The sequence below is a fragment of the Pristiophorus japonicus genome, chromosome 2, assembly GCF_044704955.1.
Source record: "Pristiophorus japonicus isolate sPriJap1 chromosome 2, sPriJap1.hap1, whole genome shotgun sequence".
Classification (NCBI taxonomy): Eukaryota; Metazoa; Chordata; class Chondrichthyes; family Pristiophoridae; genus Pristiophorus; species Pristiophorus japonicus.
This window is the reverse complement of record NC_091978.1, coordinates 274,520,019-274,540,103: the sequence shown is the minus strand read 5'-3', so window position 1 is coordinate 274,540,103 and position 20,085 is coordinate 274,520,019. Positions and strand designations below refer to the sequence as shown.

The 20,085-nt window shown below is 45.3% G+C and overlaps 1 protein-coding gene across 1 annotated transcript in view; it reads left to right on the top strand.

The window, feature by feature from the left end:
• Nucleotides 1-20,085, top strand: part of slc2a9l2 (solute carrier family 2 member 9, like 2) — a 798,853-nt gene that overhangs the window by 430,890 nt on the left and 347,878 nt on the right. Inside the window, exon 8 of the mRNA XM_070862252.1 lies at nucleotides 10,939-11,049. Coding sequence (XP_070718353.1) covers nucleotides 10,939-11,049 — 111 coding nt within the window. The remainder of the gene's footprint in view (nucleotides 1-10,938; nucleotides 11,050-20,085) is intronic.

Sequence of the window (20,085 nt, the reverse complement as noted above, 5' to 3'; positions counted from 1 at the left end):
CTTTCTGGAAATCCAAATGCATGACATCTACTGGTCCCCCTTTATCCACCCTGCTCATTACATCCTCAAAGAACTCCAGCAAATTTGTCAAACATGATTTCCCCTTCATAAAACCATGCTGATTCTGCTTGACTGCATTTTGATTTTCTAATTGTCCTTTTAGTACGTCCTTAATGATGGACTCCAGCATTTTCACAATGACAGATGTTAGACTAACTGGTTTATAATTTCCTGCTTTCTGTCTCCTTCCTTTCTTAAATAGGAGCATTACATTTGTGGTTTTCCAGTCCGCTGGAACCTCTCCAGATTCCAGGGAATTTTGGTAGATTACAACCAATGCATCCATTATCTCTGTAGCCACTTCTTTTAAGACCCTAGGATGCAGGCTATTAGGTCCAGGAGACTTGTCCACCTTTTGTCCCATTAGTTTGTCTTGTACTTTATCTCTAGTGATTGTTTTAAATTCCCCCCCCCACCCCACTAGCTCCTTGATTATCATTTATTGGGATGCTTTTTGTGTCTTCTCCTGTAAAGACCAATACAAAATATTTGTTAAAAGTCTCCATCATTTCCCTGTTACCCATTATTAAATCCCCCAGTCTCATCCTCTAAGGGACAAACATTTACTTTAGCTACTCACTTCCTTTTTATATACCTGTAGAAGCTCTTACCATCTGTTTTTATATTTCTTGCTAGTTTACTCTCATATGCTATCTTCTCTGCCTTTATAATTTTTTTAGTCGTCCTTTGCTGATGTCCAAAAATTTCCCAATCTTCTCGCCTCCCACTAATCTTAGCAACTTTGTATGCCATTGTTTTCGATTTTATCCCATTCTTAACTTCCTCAGTTACCCAGGGATGTTTCGTTCTTCTCATAGAGTCTTTTGTTTCTCATTGGAATATATCTTTGCTGAGAGCTATGAAATATCTCCTTAAATGTTTGCCACTGCTTTTCTACAGTCTTACTCTTTAATATATTTTCCCAGTCCACTTTAACCAACTCTGCCTTCATACCTTTGTAATTACCTTTATTTAAGTTCAGGACACTAGTTTGAGACCTAGCTTTCTCACCCTTAAACTGAATTTGAAATTCTACCATGCTATGATCACTCTTCCCAAGATGATCCTTCACTACAAGATCATTAATTAATCCAATCTCATTACACATTACCAGATCTAGAATAGTCAGCTCTCTGCTGGGTTCCACAATGTATTGTTCCAAGAAACCATCCTGCATACACTCAATGAACTCTTCCTCAAGACCACCTTTGCCAATTTTATTTGCCCAATCAACATGAATATTAAAATCGTCCATGATTATTGCCATATCTTTCTTACAAGTCTCGATTATTTCTTGATTTATACTCTGTCCTACAGTGTGGCTACTGTTTGGGGGCCTGTAGACCACTCCCACCAGTGACTTCTTTCCCTTATTATTTCTTATCTCTACCCAAACTGATCTTCTGAACCAATATCATTTCTCACTACTGCACTGATATCATCCCTTAACAGAACTACCCCCCTCCTTTTCCTTTCTGCCTATCCTTACGAAATGGCAGATACCCCTGAATATTGGGAAATACTTACCGCCTCGCCTCCAATCAGGGTGATGCCATCCTGAAAGGGACATATCACTAGATGGCTGGGGCAGCCGCCTGTTTCAGGTAATAACCCCTTTCAATAGGTGAATCAAGGTCCTATGATGTACATAAAACTCCACTTGCCATTTTGGAAGATATCTAAGCCGTACCTAGTTTTACTCCAGCTAAACAGCATCAAAAACGCTAAATTTAAAATTATTTTTGGGGGCTAGGAGAAGGAGTATTTTCTAAATGACAATAAGGTAGGAACTGAGGATGAGTAGAGAGATTTAGCAGTCCAGATACAGAAAAGCTAGTGGATAGGTACAAAAAATAATTATAAGGCTAGTAGCATGTTGGCCTTTATCTCGAGGGCTGGAATCCAAAGGAGCAGAAGTTATGTTACAGCTGTACAGAGCTTTGGTTTCACCCTATCTGGAGTGCTGCTCTTAGCTCTGAGCACCGAACCTCAGAGGGGATGCGGCACAGATTCACCAGAATGATACTGGGGTTAAAGGGTTAAATTATGGGAATAGGTTGCATAGACGAAGCTTGTATTCCCTTGAATATCGAAGATTAAGGGATGATCTAATTGAAGTGTTTAAGACGATTAAAGGATTTAATAGGGTAGGTCGAAAGAAACTATTTTCTCTGGTGGGAGAGTTTAACAAAAGAAGGTATAACCTTAAAATTAGAGTTAAGCCATTCAAGGATGATGTCAGAATGCACTGCTTTACGCAAAGGATAGTAAAAATCTGGACCTCTCCCCCAGAAAACTGTTGAGGCTAGGTTAATTGAAAATTTCAAAACTGAGATTGATAGAATTTTATTCGGCAAGGGAGTTATTGACCTAAGATGCAGGTCAGGCATGATCTAATTGAATGGCAGAACAAGCTCGAGGGGCTGAACGGCCTACTCCTGTACCTATATTCCTATCAGACACAGCATAATTAATAACCTGCAATCGTGGAAGCTTTTTTTTAATGTGACATATAGCTATGCCATAAGAATACATTAACTGAAACAGAAAATACAGAGTAGGTCTTAGTGAGGATAATTACATTTTTTTTAAACGCTGAAAGAATTGCAATTAATAGACCAGAAAAATGACTATGCTTCCTGCTGTGCCTGAAAATCTGATTGCAATGTTGAGAGATCCTCCTGAGTAAACACAATTGGAGGATACGCACATTTGAGAGTCAAGGGCATGGCTAGTTTGTGGGCGGAGATTCGATCGGATGAGGTGTGTGATGGACGAATGTAAAAGATTGAGGAAACTTGGGTGTATTTTAGTTACCTGGGTAACTCACTTACAACAACAGCAACAACTTGTATTTTTGTAGCGCCTTTAACTTGGTAAAATGCCCAAGACGCTTCATAGGTGTATTATAAGTCAAAAGATTTGACACCAATCCACATAGGGAGAAAATTAGGGCAGGTGACCAAAAGCTTGGTCAAAGAGGTAGGTTTTAAGGAGCATCTTAAAGAAGGAAAGAGAGGTAGAGAGGCAGAGAAGGTAAGGCAGGGAATTCCAGAGCTTGGTAGCTGAATTCCAGAACTTGGTAGCTGAAGTCACGGCCACCAATGGTTGAGCGATTATAATCAGGGATGCTCAAGAGGGCAGAATTAGAGGAATGCAGATATCTCGGGGAGTTGTGGGGCTGGAGGAGATTACAGAGATAGGGAGGGGCGAGGCCATGGAGGGATTTGAAAACAAGGATGAGAATTTTGAAATCGAGGCATTGCTTAACCGGGAGCCAATATAGGTCAGCGGGCACAGTGGTGATGGGTGAACAGGACTTGGTGCGATTTAGGACATAGGCAGCCGAGTTTAGGATGATGTCAAGTTTATGTAGGGTAGCATGTGGGAGGCAAGCAAGGAGTGTGTTGGAATAATCAAGTCTAGAGGTAACAAAGAAATAGATGAAGGTTTCAGCTGTGGATGAGCTGAGGTGCAGGCGGAGATGGGTGATGTTACGGAGGTGGAAATAGACGGTCTTATTTATGCTGTGGATATATGATTGGAAGCTCATTTCAGGGTCAAATGTGACATCTAGGTTGCAAACAGTGTGGTTCAGCCTCAGGCAGATGTTAGGGAGAGGGATAGAGTCAGTGGCTAGGGAATGAAATTTGTGGCAGGGACCGAAAGCGATAGCTTCTACTCACTGGAATTCAGAAGAATGAGAGGTGATCTTATCGAAATGTGTAAGATTATGGGGGGGGGCTTGACAAGGTGGATGCAGAGAGAATGTTTCCACTGATAAGGGAGACTAGAACTAGGGGGCATAATCTTAGAAAAGGGGCTGCCCATTTAAAACTGAGATGAGGAGGAATTTCTTCTCTCAGAGGGTTGTAAATCTGTGGAATTTGCTGCCTCAGAGAGCTGTGGAAGCCGGGACATTGAATAAATTTAAGGCAGAGATAGACAGTTTCTTAACTGATAAGGGACTAAGGGGTTATGGTGAGCAAGTAGGGAAGTGGACCTGAGTCCATGATAGGATCAGTCATGATCATATTAAATGGCAGAGCAGGCTAGAGGGGACATATGGGCTAGTCTTGCTCCTATTTCTTATGTTCTTATGTTCACAATATTTAATTGGAGAACATTTCTGCTCATCCAGAATTGGGTCGGACATGCATTCTGACAATTTAGAGACCATGGAGCGGTCGAGAGAAATGGTCGTGAGGTAGAGTTGGGTGTCATCAACGTACATGTGGAAACTGACACTGTGTTTTTGGATGATAGCGCCAAGGGCAACATGTAGATGAGAAATAGGAGAGGGCCAAGAATAGATCCTTGGGGGTACCAGAGGTAATGGTGCAGGAGCAGGTAGAGAAGCCATAGCTGGTGATCCTCTGGCTACGATTAGATAGATAAGAATGGAACCAGGCGAGTGCAGTCCCACGCGGATGAACGATGGAGGAGAAGCATTGGAGGAGGATGGAGTCGTCAACCATGTCAAAGGCGGCAGACAAGTCAAGAAGGCGTGCCTCTCCCCCTCTGGTTAGTACCTGCTGCCACCAGTTGTGTTCCATCTTGGCCTGCAAGAGAGAGGGAGATGTGTAATTGAGTGTCATGCAATCTGTTTGGTGATGTAGCTGGCAGTGTGAATGTGAATGCGAGGCTTGCAACATTACTAAGTGTGTGAGGGCGAGGTGAGGTATATGAATATTAACTACGTGACAAAGGCTGGGAACTCAACATCCAGGGGTATTCAACATTCAGGAAGGATAGCCTGAAAGGAAAAGGAGGTGGGGTAGCGTTGCTGGTTAAAGAGAAAATTAACGCAATAGTAAGGAAGGACATCAGTTTGGATAATGTGGAATCTGTATGGGTGGAGCTGCGGAATACCAAATGGCAGAAAACGCTTGTGGGAGTTGTGCACAGACCACCAAACAATAGTCGTGAGGTTGTGGATAGCATCAAACAAGAAATTAGGGATGTGTGCAATAAAGGGACAGCAGTTATCATGGGCGACTTTAACCTACATATAGATTGGGCTAACCAAACTGGTAGCAATACGATGGAGGAGGATTTCCTGGAGTGTATTAGGGATGGTTTTCTGGACCAATATGTCGAGGAACCAACTAGAGGGCTGGCTATCCAAGACTGCGTGATGTGTAATGAGAAAGGACTAATTAGCAATCTTGTTGTTTGAGGCCCCTTGGGGAAGAGTGACCATAATATGGTAGAATTCTTCATTAAGATGGAAAGTGATACTGTTAATTCAGAGACTAGGGTCCTGAACTTAAGGAAAGGTAACTTCGATGATACGAGACATGAATTGGCCAGAATAGACTGGCAAATGATAATTAGAGGGTTGATGGTGGATAGGCAATGGCAAACATTTAAAGATCACATGGATGAACTTCAACAATTGTGCATCCCTGTCTGGAGTAAAAATAAAATGAGGAAAGTGGCTCAACCGTGGCTAACAAGGGAAATTAAGGATAGTGTTAAATCCAAGGAAGAGGCATATAAATTGGCCAGAAAAAGCAGCAAACCTGAGGACTGGGAGAAATTTAGAATTCAGCAGAGGAGGACTAAGGGTTTAATTAGGAGGGGGAAAGTAGAATATGAGAGGAAGCTTGCTGGGAACATAAAAACTGACTGCAAAAGCTTCCATAGATATGTGAAGAGAAAAAAATTAGTGAAGACAAACGTAGGTCCCTTGCAGTCAGATTCAGGTGAATTTATAATGGGGAACAAAGAAATGGCAGACCAATTGAACAAATACTTTGGTTCTGTCTTCACGAAGGAAGACACAAATAACCTTCCAGAAGTACTAGGGGACGGAGGGTCTAGTGAGAAGGAGGAACTGAAGGATATCCTTATTAGGCGGGAAATTGTGTTAGGGAAATTGATGGGATTGAAGGCCAATAAATCCCCGGGGCCTGATAGTCTGCATCCCAGAGTACTTAAGGAAGTGGCCCTAGAAATAGTGGATGCATTGGTGATCATTTTCCAACAGTATGTCAACTCTGGATCAGTTCCTATGGACTGGAGGGTAGCTAATGTAACACCACTTTTTAAAAAAGGAGGGAGAGAGAAAACGGGTAATTATAGACCGGTTAGCCTGACATCGGGAGTGGGGAAAATGTTATCAATTATTAAAGATGAAATAACAGCGCATTTGGAAAGCAGTGACAGGATTGGTCCAAGTCAACATGGATTTATGAAAGGGTAATCATGCTTGACAAATCTTCTGGGATTTTTTGAGGATGTAACCAGTAGAGTGGACAAGGGAGAACCAGTGGATGTGGTGTATTTGGTCTTTCAAAAGGCTTTTGATAAGGTCCCACACAAGAGATTGGTGTGCAAAATTAAAGCACATCGTATTGGGGGTAATGTATTGACATGGATAGAGAACTGGTTGGCAGACAGGAAGCAGAGAGTCGGGATAAACGGGTCCTTTTCAGAATGGCAGGCAGTGACTAGTGGGATGCCGCAGGGTTCAGTGTTGGGACCTCAGCTCTTTACAATATACATTAATGATTTTGATGAAGGAATTGAGTGTAATATCTCCAAGTTTGCAGATGACATTAAACTGGGTGGCAGGATGAGCTATGAAGAGGACACTAAGAGGCTGCAGGGTGATTTGGACAGGTTAGGTGGAGTGGGCAAATGCATGGCAGATGGAGTATAATGTGGATAAATGTGAGGTTATCCACTTTGGTGGCAAAAACACGAAGGCAGAATATTATCTGAATTGCGGCAGATTAGGAAAAGGGGAGGTGCAACAAGACCTGGGTGTCGTGGTACATCAGTCATTGAAAGTTAGCATGCGGTGAAGAATTCAAATGGTATGTTGGCCTTCATACCATGGGGTTTTGAGTATAGGAGCAGGGAGGTCTTACTGCAGTTGTACCGGGCCTTGGTGAGGCCTCACCTGGAATATTGTGTTCAGTTTTGGTCTCCTAATCTGAGGAAGGACGTTTTTGCTATTGAGGGAGTGCAGCGAAGGTTCACCAGACCGATTCCTGGGATGGCTGGACTGACATATGAGGAGAGATTGGATCGACTGGGCCTTTATTCACTGGAGTTTAGAAGGATGAGAGGTGATCTCATAGAAACATATAAAATTCTGACGGGACTAGACAGAATGTTCCCGATGTTGGGGAAGTCCAGAACCAGGGGACATAGTCTAAGTATAAGGGGTAAGCCATTTAGGACTGAGATGAGGAGAAACTTCTTCACTCAGAGCGTTGTTAACCTGTGGAATTCCCTACTGCAGAGAGTTGTTGATGCCAATTTGTTGGATATATTCAAAAGGGAGTTAGATGTGGCCCTTACGGCTAAAGGGATCAAGGGGTATGGAGAGAAAGCAGGAATGGGGGACTGAAGTTGCATGATCAGCCATGATCTTATTGAATGGTGGTGCAGGCTCGAAGGACCGAATGGCCTACCACTGCACCTATTTTCTATGTTTCTATGATTGATGTAGATTGTTGGTAGATGAGTGATGGGACTACAGTAAATTGAGCAATGACTGAGGCTAGCGGTGCAGTTGGTAGGATATGGCAGTTGACGATGCATTCACTGACCTTGATTACAGGTGTTAGATCATTGAACTTCTTATGTCACTGCATCCAAGTCATTGGGGTTGTACTCCTGCCATTTACTTCCGTGGCTATCTCATTGCTTTCTCATTGTGTATCTGAAGGGCCTCCTGGATCCCTGCAGATACAGGATGTCTCTCCTCCTTACCACCTTGTCCACCAAGATCTCCAGTGCAGCACCCAAAACCCTGGTGATCTACTTTATTCCATGGACAGCCATTCTTTTCTCTTTCCCAGGCCGTAATCAGTAGCAAAATGACTGCCAGCACCTGCTGCAGCCACAATGCACCTCCCTTGTAAGAGGTACAAGCTAGCTTTAAGTAGTGCAGTGTAGCTTGAAGAAGTGACGATATTGGGTCCCCTGCTGATAGTGCTGACTGCACACAGAAATCATTATAATTAACAGGCAGCATAAAGTTGGCATGCTGCCTGCATTCTACTGAATAGGTGCATTCACTGAATTCCACTGAATGGGTGCAGTCATGCTTCACGATCCCCACACCTGTTTTCAGGGCTAACCGATTTATAGTCCACTTACTCCTGATTACTCAAGCGCTGATTAGTAGGCAATTTTCATGGGCTCCACGCACCCACTTCCACTGAAAATGTGGCGTGCTCTGGCTGGCACACAGCGGCACGTTGCAGGATGGCTCAGGGACTGAGGAAGAGGGCACACAGGCTCTCGGACGCAGCACTGGAGATTGTGGTGGAGGAGGTCCAGAGGAGGAAGGTTGTCCTGTACCCTCCAGGGGAATGGAGTCTACCTCGTCCTCCTGTCCCTCTCTCCTGCAGTAGCTGGTGCTGTGCTGTCAGGCCTCATTTCCTCCTCCCATTGCTCCTGCAGACCAAAGGGGCCCCTTCGCAAGTTGCCCATGACCAAGCACTCCCTTTCTGCTGGTTACTCCTGGAAGGTGTTTGATAAGGTAGAGTAGTACCACACTGACTCTTTTTAGATGAAGTCTTTGGAGAGTTTCTGTAATAAATATTGTTAAGAGTGTTGGTGAAGTTTTGACAAGCTGTCCAAAAAGTCTCCCCATGTATTTCAATGGTCCCCTTCAAACCTCCAGCAGCAAGTGAACATTAAAAGATGAGTATGCCTTCAAGTACCGTTGAAAACGTCAGCAATGCTTTGTTTATTATGATTCAGTCCATCACTGTTAGAAGAGAGTGTTACATCAAGCCCTATCCACCAAAATGTCATGCAGTCTCTTTAATGAGTGCTAGCAGGCAATTTAAGTGGCAATCAGCATCTTAGTGGCCGTTCCTAGCGCAAGTTTCAATTCCTTTATTAAGATGGCATCTGTGCTAAACGCGGGCTATACCGATGTTCAGCTCAAGACCCCATCTTGGCCACCTCAGAGGCTCTTTTGATCCTAAAGGAGCCAGCAAAAATTGCCCTGTAAAGTTTTAATATCTCATCCGATCCCAACCCATCCGTTTATGGGAGTTAAGATTCAGCCCTATGTAACTATACATGGAGGCATGAAAAAAAACCCAAAGAGATGATAAAATGATATTCAAAGGTAAAAAGAATAAGGGGTCAAAATTGCCCTGTTTTGCACCTTCTGTTAGCGCCTCCAGGTAGCACTGCGCGCAAACCAGCACCACTCTGGATCGCCTTGCAACCTGCCATGCACGCCAATTCATTAGCACCACACGGTGACCCCTTTCCAACCCACGGCGGAAACTGGCCAGCGCCCTGCGAGGCTGCCATGAGTGGTGTTAACGCCAGCCTCGTGGGTCGCAAACCGGGCTGACATCCGCTTGCTGGGCGGAAGTTAATGGGGAGGTGGGGAGCGCTGCGCGCTGCCAGTTTGAACGTTTGACCGACTCACTAGTCGGCCCGCATTGGTCCTCCATTGCATGGTGTGGGGCGCCATTGTGCAGCCCGGCACTTCGTTTGGGTGCCAGGCTACGGCCTCAGCACCACGCTACACTAGTGGCCCAGTGGAAGCCATCCGAGGCCCTGCAGAGTATGCAGCGGCCCTCCCTTTTAACGGAAGGGAAAGGGAGTTGAAACACATCAGCGCTACACAGAGAAGCTGCATAGTGCTGGCGAACACACCCCAGTAGTACCCCCGAACCCGCCCCAACTGGGAGTGGAGCGCGCGACATTGCGCTCCACTTCCCACGAGGGGCGGCAACTGCAATTTCGTGGCTGGGGTGGGATTTCCGCGCCGGGTGCAGGTCGTCCTGCCCTGACTCAGTTACCGCCTCCAAATGGGGCGCTGCGAAATTTCACATCTTAAATTTAAAAAAAACTTATAGCAGGAAATGTAAAGAGATTCTTTTGAAATGTTTGCAGAAAACGAAGTATTGATGGATAGTTGAGCACTTTATAGCTGAAAGTTACTTGCTTGTGGCATCACAGCTGACCCATCCTGTTCTCGCCTCGCATCCACACAAGGACACTTCCAGCAAGGGTCACTGCATTACAGTCAGGAACAGAAATTCAAGTTGACTTTCCCTTTCTAGCCTTAGGTGTTAAAAAAAATTGGAGGGCCTAAGCTGCTGTTTCAGTTGACATCAACGGGGAGGTAGGAAGAGCGTAGAGAATGCCGAGAATGACTTAGGGATACAAGGCCAGGGATGTGGATGTCCTGCAAACCTTAATAGCAGGACCTCTTTTGCATCTTGTACCTTTGCGTCCTGCCCAGTAGCTGCTCAAATGAACAGCCAAGCCAGCAGGCAGGAGAGAGCACTATCGACAGGTGACCACAGTTGGGGATCCTTGGAAATGGACCCTGGCAATCAGGAGGGAGGAAAATTGATAGTCAGGAGGGGAGTAGAGGTCGGCATTTAGGGCTTTAGGGAGCTGGAAGGTCAGCAATCGGGGGGAGGGGGAGGTCGTCAATCGGGAGCAGGGGAGGCCTGCAATCAGGGCTGGGGCGGGGGGCTGGATAGCGGGACAGGGGAGTGGGAGAGTCTGGCTACTGGGGTGGGAGGGAAGCTGGAAACCTCCTTGTGAGGCCTGGGGGAGGAGGGAGCACTACTGCTCTTCCTGGCCCACAAGGAGAGCTGAAACAGTCACTTACCTTGTGGAGCTGGCAGCTCCTGCCTCCCTTTCACTGACCCTCTCCTGCCGTTGTTGGATTGTTAATATCGAGGCCCAAGCAAATCACAACAGAGCGTCTAACCTGGGATCTTCTGGTCTATACAGTTCATGTTACACAAGGTAGTGCCTTTTACCCAATCACCACTACAGAAGATACAAAGTGTGTGCTTCCATATTTGGTTACAGCCTACAAATTTGGTTTTTACATCTAATGTGTTCCATTGGTTCTTTTATTGTTTATAGATTTGGTTCTACACAAACAGCATCTTCAAAGAAGCTGGCATTAGCAAGGATCGCATCCCATACATCACACTGAGCACTGGTGCCATTGAGATTGTGTCTGCAATTGTTTCTGTGAGTAGAATCTACAACATTAAATCTATAAAGCTCTGACCCAACTAGCCATGATGAAATGTTTCTTTTTTTTAATTGCAAAGACGATCTGGCCATTTTATTTTGTGAGGGGTAGTTTTGAGAGCCTGTGTCACTGGTGGAATGCCACCAGAAGGGGGCTTTAAACCAGCTCTCCAGTTAACTTGTTGAAAACCTTATAAACACGATAGAGGAGAAGGAACTGCACTGATATTTTTTTACATTTCATTGAACTGCTGCCACTGCTGAAATCTTGTTACATTTCCTTTATCTGACACTTTGCAAGCGAGGGGCATTGTTCATTAACTTTCTTGATGGTGTGCAGTCAAATCCTCTTTAATTAATCCAGAAACCTGAGTCTAACTGCAGTCTTTGGCTGCATTCTGGGAAGAGCTGCTTTATTCCTGACAGTGGGACGGAGAGTACAAACCATTGTACTTCAGCTGCCAACGACAATTATCAACTGCACAAGTTGAAAAGTAAGGATGTGCTAGCAATAATTTATCTCATTCCCTTTCACGCTCAGAGCCATTTTTGCAATTTCCTATGGTAAACAACATATTATTAGTCATCATTTCTTGTGGTGACCATGCCGTTTCTTTCTTGGCTACAACTGCCAGAATTAAGAACAATGGTAAATGAAAAAGGATGTGTTTCTTAAACTCTGAGCATTCCATCCAATGTAGAGCATTGCTTTATCATATTTTGTGGCAGTGAGCAAGAGTCCCAGAACATGGCTGAACTCCCAAAAGATGCTTCAGGGGTGGGGACGGGGGGAAATACCCAGCAAGGAGCACTTAAAATCATAGAAAAATTATGACAAAGGAGGAGGTCATTCATCTCAATGTGTCCGTGCCAGTCAAAAAAGAGCTATCCAGCCTAATCCCACCTCCCAACTCTAGGTCCGTATCCCTGAAGGTCACGACTCTTGAAATACACATCCAAGTACTTTTTAAATGTCATAAGGGTTTCTGCCCCGACCATCCATTCAGGCAGTGCGTTCCAGACCCCCACCACCCTCTGGGTGAAAATATCTTTACTCATTTCCCCTCTACTCCTTCTACCAACTACTTTTAAGCTATGTTCCCTGGTTATTGACCCCCTCTGCTAAGGGATACAGGTCCTTCCTATCCACTATCTAGGCCCCTCATAATTTTATATACCTCAATTAAATCTCACCTCAGCCTCCTCTCATCCAAAGAAATCAACACCAGCCTATCCAATCTTTCCTCATAGCTAAAACTTTCCAGTCCTGGCAACATCCTCGTAAATCTCCTCTGTACCCTCTAGTGCAAACACATCTTTCCTGTATATGATGACCAGAACTGTACGCAGTACTGAAGCTGTGGCCTAACTAATGTTTTATACAGTTCTAGCATAACTTCCCTGCTCTTATTCTCTATGCCTCGGCTAATAAGGGAAAGCATTCCGTATGCCTTTTTAAACTACCTTATCGATCTGATCTGCTACCTTTAGGGATCTGTGGATATACACTCCAAGGTCCCTCTGTTCCTACACATCTCTCAGTATCCTCCCATTTATTGTGTATTCTCTTGTCTTGTTGCACCTCCCCAAATGCAGTATCTCACACTTCACTGAATTGAATTCTATTTTCCACTTTTCTGCCCAACTGACCAGTCCATCGATATCGTGCTGCAGTTTAAAGCTTTCCTCCTTACTGTCAAACACATGACCAATTTTCGTATCATTTGAAGCTTCTTTATCATGCGTTTGTTATGTCTCAAATAAAGCAATGTGACTGAGTACTGTAGACATGAGTAAGTGTGACCTTAGGCTCTTTATTCTGACTCCAGAGTGGTCACACAGCCTGCTTATATGCAGTGCCCCCAAGGGATGCTGGGATCTCTTGGGACGCCAACAGATGTGCCCTCTGGTGGTGGCAGATTGCTGGTTTCAAAGTGTTGCATACATAACATCACTCCCCCCCAAAGTCAACAGTACACTTATTTACAGGGTGAGACGATCTGGGGCTTTCCGCTCCCTAGTCGATCGTCTCGGTACAAACACAGATGCAGGTGAGTTGGTTGGGCCTTCGCTGGCCTTGCTGGGCTGCTGGGGATGATGAGTTCAGCTTCGTGGTCAACCGTGATGTCAGTTGCCACTTGGGTGTATATCGGAGGGTCGAAGTTGGTGGTGTCCTCTTCAGGTTGCTCATGGCTGTCTGTGAATCGCAGTTTGGTTTGGTCCAAATGCTTTCTGTAAGTTAGTCCATTTGCAAGTTTGACCTCAAACACCCTACTCCCTTCTTTGGCTACGACAGTGTCAGCAAGCCATTTGGGACCATGTCCATAGTTGAGGACAAATACAGGGTCATTGACTTCAATATCGCGTGACAAATTTACGCGATCACGGTACATGCTTTGTTGATGCCGCCTGCCCTCAACATGATCATCGAGATCTGGATGGACTAGAGAGAGCCTTGTTTTGAGTGCCCTTTTCATGAGCAGTTCAGCAAGGGGAACCCCGATGAGCGAGTGGGGCCTGGGGAATGGAAGACCAGCAGGAAGAGTAGTACAAAGAAGGTAGTGCAGGGGTCCCATCTGGTCATCCCCCTGCAAAACAGATACACTGCTTTGAGTGCTGTTGAAGGAGATGACTCATCAGGGGAGAGCAGCAGCAGCCAAGTTCATGGCACCGTGGCTGGCTCTGCTGTACAGGAGGGCATAAAAAAGAGTGGGAGAGCGATAGTGATGGGGGATTCAATCATAAGGGGAATAGATAGGCGTTTCTGCGGCCGCAATCGAGACTCCAGGATTGTATGTTGCCTCCCTGGTGCAAGGGTCAAGAATGTCTCTGAGCGAGTGTAGGACATTCTAAAAAGGGAGGGAGAACAGCCAGTTGTCGTGGTACCAACGACATAGGTAAAAAAAGGGATGAGGTCCTACGAGACGAATTTAAGGAGCTAGGAGCTAAATTAAAAAGTAGGACCTCAAAAGTAGTAATCTCGGGATTGCTACCAGTGCCACGTGCTAGTCAGAGTAGGAATCGCAGGATAGCACAGATGAATACGTGGCTTGAGCAGTGGTGCAGCAGGGAGGGATTCAAATTCGTGGGGCATTGGAACAGGTTCTGGGGGAGGTGGGACCAGTACAAACTGGACGGTCTGCACCTGGGCAGGACCGGAACCAATGTCCTAGGGGGAGTGTTTGCTAGTGCTGTTGGTGAGGAGTTAAACTAATATGGCAGGGGGATGGGAACCAAAACAGGGAGACAGAGGGAAACAAAAAGGAGACAAAAACAAAAGACAGAAAAGAGATGAGTAAAAGTGGAGGGCAGAGAAACCAAAGGCAAGGAACAAAAAGGGCAACTGAACATAAAAGGGCTGCAGGAGGGGTCAAAACTAAAAATTATGGTTTAAAAACTAGGATGAAAACACTCTACATAAATGCATGCAGCATTTGAAATAAAGTAAATGAGCTGACGGCACAAATCATTACAAATGGGTATGATTTGGTGGCCATTACAGAAACATGGTTGCAAGGTGGCCAAGACTGGGAATTAAACAATTCAGAAAGATAGGCAAGAAGGGAAAGGAGGTGGGGTAGCTCTGTTAATAAAAGATGATATCAGGGCAGTTGTGAGGGATGATATTGGCTCCAATGAACAAAATGTTGAATCATTGTGGGTGGAGATTAGAGATAGTAAGGGGAAAAAGTCACTGGTCGGCGTAGTTTATAGGCCCCCAAATAATAACTTCCAGGTGGGGCGGGCAATAATCAAGGGAATAATTGAGGCATGTGAAAAAGGAACGGCAGTAGTCATGGGGGATTTTAACCTACATATCGATTGGTCAAATCAAATCGCACGGGGTAGCCTGGAGGAGGAATTCATAGAATGCATACGGGATTGTTTCTTAGAAAAGTATGTAACAGAACCTACAAGGGAGCAAGCCATCTTAGATCTGGTCCTGTGTAATGAGACAGGAAAAATAAACGATCTCCTCGTAAAAGATCCTCTCGGAATGAGTGATCACAATATGGTTGAATTTGTAATACAGATTAAGGATGAGGAAGTTGTGTCAGAAACGAGCGTACTATGCTTAAACAAAGGGGACTACAGTGGGATGAGGGCAGAGTTGGCTAAAGTAGACTGGAAACAAGGACTAAACGGTGGCACAATTGAAGAACAGTGGAGGACTTTTAAGGAGCTCTTTCATAGTGTGCATAAAAATATATTCCAGTGAAAAAGAAGGGCGGCAAGAGAAGGGATAACCAGCCGTGGATAACCAAGGAAATAAAGGAAAGTATCAAATCAAAGACCAATGCGTATGAGGTGGCCAAGGTTAGTGGGAAACTAGAGGATTGGGAAAATTTTAAGCAACAGCAAAGAATGACTAAAAAAGCAATAAAGAAAGGGAAGATAGATTACGAAGGTAAACTTGCGCAAAACATAAGAACAGATAGTAAAAGCTTTTACAGATATATAAAACGGAAAAGAGTGACTAAAGTAAATGTTGGTCCCTTGGAAGATGAAAAGGGGGATTTAATAATGGGAAATGTGGAAATGGCTGAGACCTTAAACAATTATTTTGCTTCTGTCTTCACAGTGGAAGACACAAAACCATGCCAAAATTTGCAGACCACAGGAATGTGGGAAGAGAGGAACTTGAGACAATCACTATCACTAGCGGGGTAGTGCTGGACAGGCTAATGGGACTGAAGGTAGACAAGTCCCCTAGTCCTGATGAAATGCATCCCAGGGTATTAAAAGAGATGGCGGAAGTTATAGCAGATGCATTCGTTATAATCTACCAAAATTCTCTGGACTCTGGGGAGGTACCAGCGGATTGGAAAGCAGCTAATGTAACGCCTCAGTTTAAAAAAGGGGGCAGGCAAAAGGCAGGTAACTGTAGGCCGGTTAGTTTAACATCTGTAGTGGGGAAAATGCTTGAAGCTATCATTAAGGAAGAAATAGCGGGACATCTAGATAGGAATAGTGCAATCAAGCAGATGCAGCATGGATTCATGAAAGGGAAATCATGTTTAACTAACTTACTGGAATTCTTTGAGGATATAACGAGCATGGTGGATAGAGGTATACCGATGGATGTGGTGTATTTAGATTTCCAAAAGGCATTCGATAAGGTGCCACACAAAAGGTTACTGCAGAACATAAAGGTACGCGGAGTCAGAGGAAATGTATTAGCATGGATCGAGAATTGGCTGGCGAACAGAAAGCAGAGAGTCGGGATAAATGGGTCTTTTTCCGGTTGGAAATCAGTGGTTAGTGGTGTGCCACAGGGATCAGTGCTGGGACCACAACTGTTTACAATATACATAGATGACCTAGAAGAGGGGACAGAGTGTAGTGCAACAAAATTTGCAGATGACACTAAGATTAGTGGGAAAGCGGGTTGTGTAGAGGACTCAGAGAGGCTACAAGGAGATTTGGATAGGTTAAGCGAATGGGCTAAGGTTTGACAGATGGAATACAATGTCGGAAAGTGTGAGGTCATCTACCTTGGGGAAAAAAACAGTAAAAGGGAATATTATTTGAATGGGGAGAAATTACAACATGCTGTGGTGCAGAGGGACCTGGGGGTCCTTGTGCATGAATCCCAAAAAGTTAGTTTGCAGGTGCAGCAGGTTATCAGGAAGGCAAATGGAATGTTGGCCTTCATTGCGCGAGGGATGGAGTACAAAAGCAGGGAGGTCTTGCTGCAACTGTATAAGGTATTGGTAAAGCCGCACCTGGAGTACTGCGTGCAGTTTTGGTCACCTTACTTAAGGAAGGATATATTAGCTTTGGAAGGGGTACAGAGACGATTCACTGGGCTGATTCCAGAAATGAGGGGGTTACCTTATGATGATAGATTGAGTAGACTGGGTCTTTACTCCTTGGAGTTCAGAAGGATGAGGGGTGATCTTATAGAAACATTTAAAATCATGAAAGGGATAGACAAGATAGAGGCAGAGAGGTTGTTTTCACTGGTGGGGGAGACTAGAACTAGGGGGCACAGCCTCAAAATACGGAGGAGCCAATTTAAAACCGAGTTGAGAAAGAATTTCTTCTCCCAGAGGGTTGTGAATCTGTGGAATTCTCTGCCCAAGGAAGCAGTTGAGGCTGGCTCATTGAATGTTTTCAAGTCAAAGATAGATAGATTTTTAAGCAATAAGGGAATTAAGGGTTACGGGGAGAGGGCGGGTAAGTGGAGCTGAGTCCACGACCAGATCAGCCATGGTCTTATTGAATGGCGGAGCAGGCTCGAGGGGCTAGATGGCCTACTCCTGTTCCTAATTCTTATGTTCTTATGTTCTTGTGCGATAGCTGAGCAGGACTTGGGACAGGTGGGTCTGCAGGAAGCCTTCCTGTTATATGTGTAAATCTATAAATTCCTTGTTTAACCACCAGAGGGCTCATCCCTTCGAGTCCCAAAGGAACCCACAATCCCTTGGGAGCACCTGTACATAAGGAGGCCTCACGGGCTGGACAGGCACTCTGGAGACCTGTAATAAAGGACTACGGTCACACATTACTTTAAGCTTACAGTATCTGGTCAGATTCTTTAATCAAGACATAACAACTGGTGACGAGATACAGATGACGAACACCACCACAACAATGCAGAGAACCGTGGGCATCTTGGAGAAATTTTCAGAGGGAGATGGTTGGGAAACTGTCGTGGAGCAACTGACCAATACTTCGTGGCCAACGAGCTGGAAGGAGAAGGGAACGCTGCTAAACGAAGGGCGGTCCTTCTCACCGTTTGTGGAGCATCAACGTATGGCCTCATGAAAAATCTGCTCGCTCCAGCGAAACCCACAGAGAAGTCGTACGATGATTTGTGTACACTGGTCCGGGAGCATCTAAACCCGAAGGAAAGTGCTCTGATGGCGAGGTACCGGTTCTACACGTATAAGAGGTCTGAAGTGTCATGTTACGTTGCCGAACTAAGGCGCCTTGCAGGACATTGCAAATTTGAAGGACACTTGGAGCACATGCTCAGGGACTTCTTTATACTTGGCACTGGCCATGAAGTAATACTTGGCAAACTTTTGACTGTAGAGACCTTGAGTAAAGCCATAGCGATAGCCCAGGCGTTCATCGCCACCAGTGACAATACCAAACAAATCTCTCAGCACACGAGTGCTGCTGCAAGTTCTGTGAACAAAGTAATATTTTTTTCGAATCTGCACATCCGCAAATGTCTCAGATGTTTCAAGGGTGATGAATGCAAGGCCATTAACACTTTGTTGGCGCTGCGGAGGTGATCATCGTTTTCATTCATGCCGCTTCAAAGGATACGTTTGCAAGAGCTGTGGAACAATGGGACACCTCCAACGTATGTGCAGGCGAGCTGCAAAGCTTGCTAATCCTGCAAATCATCATGATGCAGAGGAGGACAGATCCACGGTGGTTCACGACGAACCAGAGCCTCAGACTGAGGAGGCAGAGGTATATAGGGTACATACAATGTGTCCCCTGATAATGCTGAAGGTGGAATTAAATGGACTCCCGGTGTCAATGGAGCTGGGCACGGGCATGAGCCAGTCGATAATGAACAAAAAGATTTTCAATAAATTGTGGTGCAGCAAGGCCTCAAGGCTAGTCCTGACTCCCATTCATACTAAACTGAGAACGTAACAAAGGAACTGATTCCCGTAATCGGCAGTGCTACCATAACGGTCTCCTATGATGGAGCGGTGCACAATTTACCACTCTGGGTGGTACCGTGCGATGACCCCACACTGTTCGGCAGGAGCTGGCTGGGAAAGATACGCTGGAACTGGGACGATGTCCGAGCGCTCTCGTCTGTCCACGACACTTCATGTGCCCAAGTCCTAAACAAGTTCCCCTCGCTGTTCGAACCGGGCATCGGGAAGTTCCAAGGAGCAGAAGTGCAGATCCACTTGATTCCAGGGGCGCGACCCACCCATCAAAAGTTGAGAGCGGTACCGTACATGATGAGAAAGGGTGGAGATCGAGCTGGACTGGCTGCAATGAGAGGGCATCATTTCGCCGATCGAATTCAACGAGTGGGCCAGTCCAATTATTCCAGTCCTCAAGGGAGACGGCACCATCAGAATCTGTGATGATTACAAAGTAACTATCAATCGTTTCTCCCTGCAGGATCAATACCCGCTACCAAAAGCAGATGACCTATTTGCGACGCTGGCGGAAGGAAAAACGTTCACGAAGCTGGACTTGATCTCGTGACGGAGGAGCAGGAGGAATCATCGAAGGGCCTCACCTGCATCAACACGCATGAAGGTCTCTGCATTTCCAACAGATGCCCATTTGGGATTCAATCAGCCGCGGCGATATTCCGGAGGAACATGGAAAGCTTGCTGAAGCCGTGATCTTCCAGGGCAGCATCTTGGTTACAGGTCGGGACACCTCGAGCACCTGCAGAACCTGGAGGAGTTTCTTAGTCAGCTTAATCGTGTGGGGCTCAGGTTAAAACACTCGAAGTGCGTTTTCCTGGCGTCTGAAGTGGAGTTCCTGGGGAGAAGAATCGCGGCGGACGGCATCAGGCCCACTGATTCGAAGACGGAGGCAATCAAGAATGCACCGAGACCACAGAACGTGATGGAGCTGCGATCGTTTCTAGGACTCCTGAACTACTTTGGTAACTTCTTACCGGGTCTTAGCAGACTGTTAGAACCACTGCACTTTTTATTGCGTAAAAGGAGATGAATGGGTATGGGGTAAAAGCCAAGAAAATGCCTTTGAGAAAGCTAGGAAACTGTTATGCTCAAACAAATTGCTTGTGTTGTATGATCCATTTAAGCATTTGGTACTAGCATGTGATGCATCGTCATACGGTCTCGGGTGCATATTGCAACAAGCTAATGAATCAGAGAAATTGCAACCAGTTGCTAATGCATTCAGAAGTCTGTCTATGGCTGAGAGAGCCCACAGCATGATCGAAAAAGAAGCGTTAGCGTGTGTTCATGGGGTAAAGAAAATGCATCAATATTCATTTGGGCTCAAATTTGAATTGGAAACCGACCATAAGCCACTTATATCCCTCTTTTCTGAAAGTAAGGTGATAAA